This window comes from Leopardus geoffroyi, chromosome C1 (genome assembly GCF_018350155.1).
Source record: "Leopardus geoffroyi isolate Oge1 chromosome C1, O.geoffroyi_Oge1_pat1.0, whole genome shotgun sequence".
NCBI classification, from domain to species: Eukaryota; Metazoa; Chordata; class Mammalia; order Carnivora; family Felidae; genus Leopardus; species Leopardus geoffroyi.
The window spans coordinates 202,832,765-202,843,287 of NC_059328.1; the positions used below are offsets into that span (position 1 = coordinate 202,832,765).

Consider the following 10,523-nt stretch of genomic DNA (forward strand, 5'->3'; position numbering starts at 1 on the left):
AGCTGAACACAGATCGGGTAGCAGAAAGCAGGATGTCTTCTAAACATCAATCCACAGGTGGGAAGAGGGCTGGCAGGACTAGAAGCTGAAGAGGCATCTTCTCCCTCACAATCCTCCTTGGGGTGGCCTTAGAGGATTCTGCTTTGAGGACCCCTGTCCCATGCCTGTCCTTCTCCCCAAGAATGCCATCTCAGCCTTTCCTCTGTCCCTAGGCCCCAGAGCCAAGGACCACCAGCCCTCAGCCCGCGAGAGTTCGCCACCCCTAGAGGCCAATGCCGAAGCCATCCACTTCCTCAACAACCTCCGTGAGCCTGGACAGTGCAGGGGGCGGGGGGGGGGGGGGTGCGGCAGGAAGAGAGAAGACACAGCCCTGGCCCACGGATCTCTCAGCCTTGATTGGCCTGAGACTCAGAAAGCAACGGGGGGGGGGGGACCTATTTTTCAATAACCATCAAGGAAGGACCCCAAGGACATGGGGACTTGGGGGGGAGGGGTCTTCATCCGCTGGCTGTCACAGAGGCCAAGGGAACGAGGCAGGAGCTGCCTGAGACACGTGAGATGAGGAGAGGGTGGCTGGAGGGTCAGAGAGTCGGGGCTGGGGGGGGAGGGGCTGGGGCTTTATCTGCCCCCATGGGACCCTCACCCCCAGAGCAGGAGGAGCTGCAGATGCTGCTGTTCTCCGAGACCCTGGCCATGGTCTCAGACACAGGGGAGCCTCAGGGAGAGCTGACCATCGAAGTGCAGAGAGGGAAATACAAAGACGAATTTGGCGTTATGTCGCACTGCCTCCTCGTGCACGCCTTTAGCCAGGGCTTCGTGGACAAAATGCTCTGCGGAATCTCCCTCCTGGGTAGAGCTCTTGCTGCCTGACTGGCTTCACCTCCATCCTTCCTCCCACCCCTCCCCCCATGCCTAGGACCTATGCTCAGGACCAACCCTCCACTTCACCTTGGGAGCAGAATGAGGCAAAGAGGGGTATGGGAGGTGGGGGTGACGAGGTTCATCACAGCCACAGACTTAAGACAAGAGCACCACCTAGTTTTTCCCCACGGTCACGCTGCACCTGAGTCCTCCAGCCTGGGCCACCACCCTGCCTCCCTGCAATCTCCAGTCCTGTCCCCAGTGATGGCGACGTTCTCCTCCTACCCCAGGCTATCTTTCGTGGGACCTGCATATCATGGAACAACATACCCAGGAGTTTATCAAGGTACCTCCTGGGGCCCCCAGCTTTGGTTCCAAACCAGGTGTCAGAATAGAGACCCTGGGAGAGAGGGAGGGAAGAAGTGGGGGGGGGGGCGCTCAGTGGAATGTTACCCCAACTGTCCCCGAGTTACCCTGCAATCCCCACCACACACACAACTTGGAAGCCAATCTATCGGGGGCAGCAGGTGGCTTCTCATGACCTTCTCCTAATACAAAACCTTGGAAGCCCAGCATCTTCCAGGGGGCCACGGGGGCTGGCCTTTCCCAGAGCCTGGCCTTTCCCAAGGGCCTGTCACTACCTCGCCTCCAAATTCTCCTGCTCTGTGCCTCCCACACCCTGCCCCGGCCACCTCGCTGACTTCTGGAACATGAACCATTTTACACATTGGAAACCACTCATGCCTAACAACCTTCCCACAGAAACCATTCCCATCTTTTAAAACCCATATTCTAAAGTGCATACGCTTTTGAACTTCGTATTACACCATAACACACCTTCTGTTCTTTTTTGTTAAAATTTTTTTAAATGTTTATTTATTTATACTTGAGAGAGAGAAAACACAAATGGGGGAGGGTCAGAGAGAGGGGGAGACACAGAATCTGAAGCAGGCTCCAGACTCTGAGCTGTCAGCACAGAGCCTGACTCGGGGCTCAGACTCACCAACCACAAGATCGTGATCTGAGCCAGTCAGACGCTTAACTGACTGAACCACCCAGGGACCCCTGCCTTCTGCTCTTGAACTTTACTACATATGGAAGATTTTCTATCCAAATTTCCCTCAGTTTTGTCGTTTATAAAGGAGAACGGGCCAGGTGGCTTCTGGGGGGGTCCTGTTCGTGTACAGTCGGGTGAGCTCCTGATTCCCCTCTCTGTGCTCTGGCCCTTAGTTGCACATCCTCCCCATGGAGAGGAAGATGAGTCTGGTGAGGCAGGATGACCAGCTGGTCATGACCAGAAGTGTCAAGGAGGGTGAGGTAAGGGCGAGAGACAGGTGGGAGCCGTACCCCACGTCCTCTTGGAAGCCGAGAGAAGGGGCCAGATTGTGTCAGACCAGAAGCCTGGCATGGGGACTCAACAAGGACCATATGCCCAATAACTGGCTTTCCCGTCCTCCTCACCCCTTCCCAGATCAACATCCCTGACCCGGATTTTTCCTGAACAGGAAGTGAAGACCGAAGTGACTTTTTTCCCCTGGAGCTCAACTGTGGGCTTCGTCTCCGAGGCTGCCAACCTGCTGTTGCTGAGGGTGATGGCTTGGCGTCAGCTGGTGCCCAGCAACGCCCGTTTCCTGGCCTTGGACACAGAGGGCAAACTCTGCTATTCCACTTATGTAAGGGGTCTCCCTGGCCGGGGGGGGGGGGGGGGGACTTGGCCTGGGGGAAACCAGAAGGGGCACAGAGATCGCTGAGGTGGGAGAAAAGCCAGCTTGGGGGTGAAAGAAGGAGTGGGCTGGGGCCATGGAGGTGGGACTTCCGGGGCAGAGCCCCAGCAAGACCGCCTTCGTTAGAAGATCACGTTTGACACAGGTGGAGTGGATAAGAGGCACCGAAGCTGTGCGCAGTTGAGAGAAGGAATGCTTTTTGCACCACGGTCAGTCCAGGAAAAGTAAATATAGTGGAGGGCTGCTTTTAGAGACGCATTTTTTAAATATCAGGAAATACACCATTTCCAGCGGCACTTAAATGCTCTTTTACTGTGTCTCAGACGGGAAGGGTGTTTTTTTCTCTTTTATTGTGGCTAAAACTAATCAACACACCTAGGACTTCCTGCAATGGGAGATTTTAAAGCTGTGCCTCTCAACACACATTTTGGGGGCCACCTGGGTGACTCCGTCGGTTAAGTGTCCGGCTCTTGATTTCAGCTCAGGTCGTGATCTCATGGTTCGTGGGCTGGAGCCCCGAGTGGGGCTCTGCCCTGACAGTGCAGAGCCTGCTTGAGATTCTCTCTCTCTCTCTCTCTCTCTTTCTCTCTCTCTCAATCAAAATAAGTAAATAGTTTTTAAAAATAAAAACATAAACACACATTTTGGAGGCTGATTTGACCAGCTTTGTAAAGGACATTCTAGTCTTTTCTATCACAAACAACAAACAGCAATGTGTCTGGCACAAACAGGCACACCTCACGTCCCCCCATCTTCTTTGAAACACACGTTTTATGCTAGCACTTTCTCCCCATGGCCGCAGCCAGTACAGGGGTTTAAGTTTTAGCTACAACAGGGCAGTCTGCCTGCAGCATGGGCCCAAGGCGGCCACAGACCTCAATCTGGCCCCCTCCTCAGAGCATCACCAGCCCCTCCCTCAAATTGCCCAGCGTCCCTCACTCCCCGCCCCACATGCTCCCACCTAATCGGTTGAGCCTCATCCCTGTAACTGACTCGGCCAACTAGAAGCCCTTGGTCATCCAGATGATACGGGTAGGGTTGGGGCACAAGCAGCATGGAACTGGATCCCTAGGAGGGGGTCCCCACTTAACTCAGGGGTGCGTCTCAAATCTTGTGGTGCCTGAGGGTCTGGACAGTCAAGGGTTGCTAATCACTGACAAGAAATGAAGCGGCAAAGTGAAGAGGGCCAGGGTGAGATGTGGGGAGACCCTGTTGGGTATCCACCTCGCTTCCCTCCATCTTGGCTGCTGCCAGCAAGCCCTGGGCATCCAGACGATCCAGGTGGGCCACCAGGAGGTGGATGTGTTCATCGTGGAGCAGACTGTCCACTCCGATGAAGGCATCCCTGGTTCCTGCCAGTTCTACCTGCTCTCTGATGGGTGAGCTACTGACAGTGGGGCCAAGGGGGCAGTGTTGAGCACAAGCATGGGTGCTCCATCTTGGGGGCCGGCTTTATCCCCACCATTCACTCTCCCTTCACATATTTACTCATTCTCCTGATGCCTGCCGTGCCTCCCGAACCCTCACCAAAGAGCTCTGAGCGGCTGAGGAGGTCACTGCTGACCCCACAAGGCCTAAGGCATAGTAGCTAAAGCGGCTGCCACGGGTGGTGGGTGTGATACTGAAGAACACCAAGGTTTGAACAACTTGATACCCGATAGGATAGAATCAAAGTGCTGGGGAAAGCATCCTGGCGCCCTCACTGCCAAGCTGGCACCAGCACGGCCCAGGCACCCAATCAGAAGAAAATTGGTGGGGAGGGGGGAAAGAATTTGTTTCTTGAAATTTCCAAAGAGGTATTGATATCATCATTTGTTACACTGGAAAAAAAGTAATCAGAACATTGCTGGCTTTCCTTATTTGATAACTTAGGGTGTTGTTTTTATTTTGAGCATCACATAGCCCGGAGGCTCATCATTTTTTAGTGCTAAAGGTCTCATGCCAGACCTGGCACACCAGCACGCGGCAAAAAGGGCATGAACAGGAAAAGCAGGGGCCATCATCTGGGGATCTAGAAATGAACACAACCCTGGAACTCAAGCAGGGTGTTGCGGACCAGTGAAGGGAGACCCCCAGGACGGCTCTCAAGGGAGTGGGCTGGTCTGGGAAGCCCCCCACTCATGTCTGTGTTGTACCCCAGGCACCTGGCCAAGAGGATCCAGGTGGGTTCCCCCGGGTGCTGCATGATCACCAAGATGCCTGTTTTGAGGGACAAGGGTGAGTGAAGCCTCTGGCCGATGAAAGAGTGAAGGAGAGGTGGGAACACCTGGGGCCTTCCAGGGTGCAGGGGCTGGACTGAGTGTGGGATCAGAACCTGAAATCAGATGGAGAAGTTTTGCCCTCTAGCCCCTGACCCCAAGACAATTAGGGGAGGATCATTTTGCAGGGAACTCCTTCTGGCAACTCTGGCCAGGTGAGCAGAACCCTGGGCTTTTCCCCCGAGCCTGCCATTTGGGTGTTCTTGGGCATCCCTCTGTATGTGGGGAAGGTTCCGGGGCTGGGGGTGTGCAGCCTTCCTCCCTCCCCACCCAGATGAGATCGAGCCTGCCCCGGTGTTTGAGAAGAAGCCCCTGGTGTGGGAGGAGGATATGGAGCTCTACTCGAGATTCCTGGGCCGGAAGGTGAGAGAGGCTGCGGTCAGCCTGGGGTCCCCGTTCCTCTCCCCCCTCACCCAGCATAAACCCCACCATTACTGATGTCCCTCGGTGCCGGCTGGAAACGCACACCCCGAGGGAGCGAAGGGAGGGGTGCGCTCCTGGGGCGCTGGGTCCGCGGGTCGCGCTCACGCTCGGCCCCCCGCCAGGAGGAGCTGCGTGTCAGTCACAACAGCTACCTGCGGCAGCACCCCGAGGCCCAGGCGCTCATCTCGGACTTCCTGCTCTTCCTGCTTCTGCGCCGGCCGGCCGACGTGGTCACCTTCGCCGCCGAGTACTTCGGACCGTTCGCGAAGCGCAACCCGCCGACCCCCGCCTTGCGCTCCTCCAGCCGGCCCAGCCCCTTCCGCTCGCTGGACCCGGAGCGCCCCACCGACTAGGGCTGGCCCGGCGCCGCGTGCGGGGATGCGCAGGGAGCGGGGCATCCCTGTCCCCCGAGGGGATCCAGAGGGACGCACTCCGGAAGCGCGCCTTTCGGACTGCGGTTTGGGGGGGAAATAAACGGGGCGCCTCCGCGGTTCCGCTGTGAGCGCCGGAACCTTCCCTGGCCAGACTATTGTGTTTTGGCTAAAAACAGGAACTGTTCACAGTTTGTGCGCGAATTTCAGTCTTTTTCCGAGAGGCTATGAGCAATATCCTTGTTTTACAGAGAAGAAAATAAAGGCGCAGAAAGGTTAAGTAACTCCTAGAGTTAGTACTTAGGAAGCAGGATTCAAACCTGGACGTCGGGAGCCAAAACCCACACCCTTAGTCACTGGGTTAGTGGGGATAAAGGGGCGGGGCTTCCTGCCCTCAGAATCTTTCTGGATGTCACTAAGCATAAACCAAACTGCCCTCCTCCCCCCCCCCCAACCAAGAAAAATGCAGGCTGCAGCCCGGGGGGGGGGGGGGGGGCGCGGTTAACCTGGATCACCACTAGCCTCGCTCATCACCTCTGAAGCCTCCCAAAACCCACTGGCCGCCGGCCCTCGCACTCCGCCTCTTTTTCCGCTGACACACAGGAACCCCCAAACTGTGTGCAGGGTCCCCCGTTACCGACTCTCTGAGAAAAAGGATAGGCCGGCGATCATCGACTCCTTTAGGCCCCTTGCGCAATGTCGGTCTGGCCAATGGCTCGTTCCTGCCCAGGGCTGGGCGCGGCTCCTTAGCAAATGTTAGGCAAGCTTCTCACGGGCAGTTGGTAATGGGGGTGCAGGCTCCATCTGTCCATCTGTTCACTCGTGGGCCTGCCTCTTCCAGACGAGGGAGCCCGGAGAAGCTCTGTACTATGGTGAGGATGGCCGTGACCCAGGACTCAGGGAAGCGAGGCTTCATGGAGAACAAGCACTGGGAAGAATTTCTAAAAATATCTTTTATTGCCCCCATCCCTTATTTCAAAAGAAATACATGTTCACTAGAGAAAACTGGGAAAAGCATGACAAACCAATAGAAGAAAATGAATTCACCCCAGTTTCTCAACCTAGAGGCAGTCATTCTTAACATTCTGGCAAATACCCTCTTTACTCATTTTTCTATGCATAAAAGTGGCCAGCATTTGTTCACCATTTACTCTGACAAGCAGCTTTTTGTTTGGTTACTGATTTAACACGATCTTTTTTTTTTTTTTTAATTATTGCAGTATAGTTGCAATACAGTGTTAATTAGCGTCACATCAAGCACTTTTTTTTTTTTAAAGTGATCCCTATACCCAACGTGGGGCTCGAACTCACAACCCCAAGATCAAAATCTCATGCTCTTCTGACTGAGCCAGCCAGGAGCCCCCATGTCAAGCACTTATATAGAATGTTTGATCTGGTCTTTACAACTTCATGGGACTTTTTTTCTTTTTTAACAAAAATGAAATCATACAGCAATAAGTGCCCATTGACTGATAATTACATTCTTAATTATATTTTTTACAAGTTTAAAACATGACAGATAAAGCTGGAAACTTCTGACCCCAATCTCCTTGTGTTTTGTAACTTTTTTCCTGCATTATAAGTGGCTTTATATTTTGAAAAGAGTTCCATGGCATTACACAGTCATCTATTTTTTTTAATGTTTAAAATTTTTGAAGGGGAGAGAGACAGGGTGTGAGCGGGGGAAAGGCAGAGAGAGAGGAAGACACAGAATCCAAAGCAGGTTCCAGGCTCTGAGCTGTCCACAAAGAACCGGATGCGGGGCTCAAACTCATGAGCCCTGAGATCATGACCTGAACCGAAGTCGGTCGCTTAAACGACTGAGCCACCCAGGTGCCCCAGCATGGTCATCTATTTTTGATGCCTCTACCATAATTTGACCAACCTCCCCCTGCCCCCGGGCCCCCCACAGCCTGCTTTTGAGTTTTGTTTTCAGGGTTTGGGAGGGGCTACTACAATCACTGTTGCAGTGAACATCTCTGTAGTTAAATCTTTGCATGAATCAACAATCCTGAAGGATACATGCGCTGTGCTTGTTCAATTCATCTTAAGGTTGGTTGGTTTGATTATTTGTTTTATTTTTTTTTTTAATTTTTTTTTCAATGTTTATTTTTGAGACAGAGAGAGACAAAGCATGAACAGGGGAGGGGCAGAGACAGAAGGAGACACAGAATCTGAAACAAGCTGCAGGCTCTGAGCAGTCAGCACAGAGCCCGACGCGGGGCTTGAACTCACGGACCGTGAGATCATGACCTGAGCCGAAGTCCCGAAGTCGGACGCTTAACCGACCAAGCCACCCAGGCGCCCCTGATTACTTGTTTTAACATTCCCAAATTCTACACGTGTAGGATTTTTATTAAGGATCAGATAAAGCATTCCAGGCAGAGAAAAAGACATGAGTGAAGAGTTAAAGTAGAAAAGTGTAATGCGTGTTTATGGTCTAGAGCAGCATTGTGTGACAGAACTTTCCGCAGTGATGGAAATATTCTGTATCTGCAATGTCCGTTGTGGTAGCCACTAGGCATATGTGGCCATGGAGTACTAGAAATGTGACTAATATGATTGAGGAACTGGAGTTTTACCTTAAGTTTGTTACTATTATTTTTTATTTTAAGTAGGCTCCATGACCCAACATGGGGCTTGAACTCACGCCCCTGAGATTAAGAGTTGCATGCTCTACTGACTGAGCCGGCCAGGCGCCCCTACTTTAATTTTAATTTCAATTTAGCCACATGTGGCTCGTGGCTACCATATTGGACAGCAACAGCTCTGGAGGGTAAGATCTCTTCATTCAACCAGGTACTAAGCTCAACAAATATTGGGTCCCTTCCACGTGCCAGGATTGTTCTGGGCAGTGGGAAATCAGCAACGACAAGACAAAGTCACTGTCCTCATGATGCTTACAGGTTGCATGGGGAGATAGGTAACAAACACAAGAAGTAATTTCATATGTGCAATTCCGGACATTTATGAAAAAAAATAGGGGCACCTGGGTCGCTCAGTCAGTTGAGCGTCCAACTCTTGGTTTCTGCTCTGGTCATAATCTCACAGTTCGTGAGATTGAGCCCCACGTCCAGCTCCACGCTGACAGTGCAGAGCCTGCTTGGGATTCTCTCTCTCCCTCTCTGCTCCTCCCTGCCCCATCAAAATAAGTGAATCAATGTTTTAAAAAGAGCATATTTTTAAAAATAATAATAAAGCCAAGTCGTGGGTAGAAAGTGACTCAAGGTTGGAGGAATGAGGGCTGAGACTTCAGGGAGGGCCTTCCTGATGTCTCACTTGAGCTGGCACCTGAAGGAATGACAAGGGATCAGACCTGTGAAGACTTGTGGGAAAAGCATCGTGGGCAGACAGAACAGCAAATGCAAGGGCCTTTGAGCACAGCATGCTGCAGTCAGAAGGCCAGGACGGCTGGAACACAATAAGGCAGGAGAGGCTGGGGTTCCAGAGTGCTCAGTCATGGTGACATAGGCACGGCTGGGTCGACAAGGGCTCCCCCACACCCCAGGCCCTGGCAAGTTCACTTCATCTGTGGAGAACTGAAACTGAGGTCGCTCAGTGCACCCAGAACATTCCCACAGAGATCTTCAGAGTCCCCTCCGGTCCTTGATGCTCTGCGGCAGCAGGGGAAGGGGAGGGTCAGCGACATCTGACCCACAGAGATCCTTCCTCTGCTGAGCTCCCTTGTATCAGGCAACTTACAAAGAAGCCCACCTCTCCCCTGCCTGCTCTGTGACATCCATTTCAAAATGGGTCTGCTTTTAGATCTTATCATCTGTCCCCTGAACTTCTATGACCCCTTTCTCTTGCTCCATAATACCAAGACATATGTGTCTCTGAACAAAGAAAAAACAAACATTGATGTACCTGAACTTAAAGCCAAGACCATGCAGCTGGCCAGTGGAAGAGCCAAGATTTGGACCCAGGGGGTTGGCTCGAGTCCATGTATAAATTCACTCTGATAAACAGATCAGATGTGGCTCTCTGGAAACAGATCCCAGAACAGAGAAGAGGCACCTTCTTGCTTTAGAAACTCCCCAAATAGGCTTGAACCGTGCACTGTCTCTCTCCTTTCCCAGGCATCCAGAAGCTGCGCATTCCCTCCCGCACTATCCCTGACAGCAGCCTCACTGCTGAGTTGCCTGAGTACATGGGAAAGGCATTGTGCTGAGGGAGCACACAGCCTGGTCCTGGAGAAATCAAAGAAGGCTTCCTGGAAGAGGTCACACCAGCGTTGAGTCCTGGAGGACAAAAGGCTGTTTGCCAGGCAAAGGGTGTGGAGGATGTTTGAGGATAGGCAGTGTCCTGGAGGTGAGAGGGAGGGAGCATTGAATGTTTGAGCCTCTGCAGGGGGTTCAGGATGAGACTCTGGGAACCCAACAAAAACACTGTCTGCTGTCCAGGAAACTGAAAGACCCTGGAAGTGGGTTAAGCAAATGCCTGCATGCCTGCCTGTTTCCGTGTTTTCTTTCCTCCCACCAGAAGCCATAGGGAGCAGATAAACTAAGACCATGCTACAGATAGATGGAGCCCTATAAGAAAAGTCTTGGGGCGCCTGGGTGGTTCAGTCAGTTAAGCTCAGGTCTTAAACTAAGGTCTTTTGGCTCAGGTCACGATCTCCTGGTTCATGGGTTCAGGCCCCACGTCGGGCTCTGTGCTGACAGCTTGGAGCCTGGAGCCCGCTTCGGATTTTGTGTCTCCCTCTCTCTGCCCCTTCCCCAACCCCTCAAAAATAAACAAACATTTAAAAAATTAAAAAAAAAAAAAGGAAAGTCTTACATTTTAACATTTGATGATAGAATATAACCCCAGGGCTGGTAATGTCTTTGGAAACTGTAGCTATGGCCTTCTGAATCTCTGTCATGTGCCTCTTTCCTTTGGTTAAA

General features: G+C 52.4%; 1 protein-coding gene across 5 annotated transcripts; it reads left to right on the forward strand.

Annotated features, from left to right (window-relative positions):
• LOC123599463 (ciliogenesis associated TTC17 interacting protein) lies at positions 1-5,917 on the forward strand. 5 transcript variants are annotated; one of them, XM_045481227.1, is made up of 10 exons: positions 1-57; positions 213-305; positions 650-850; positions 1,152-1,207; positions 2,092-2,178; positions 2,367-2,534; positions 3,840-3,964; positions 4,726-4,802; positions 5,118-5,206; positions 5,389-5,917. In XM_045481227.1, the coding sequence occupies exons 1-10, from the start codon at positions 33-35 to the stop codon at positions 5,617-5,619; spliced, it is 1,152 nt and encodes a 383-aa protein (XP_045337183.1). In that variant the 5' UTR covers positions 1-32; the 3' UTR covers positions 5,620-5,917. The 5 variants fall into 5 exon arrangements, with proteins under 5 accessions (XP_045337183.1, XP_045337186.1, XP_045337182.1 ...); XM_045481230.1 differs by lacking the exon at positions 650-850; XM_045481226.1 differs by lacking the exon at positions 1-57 and having other exon boundaries at positions 64-305.
• Positions 5,918-10,523: the final 4,606 nt, after the last annotated feature.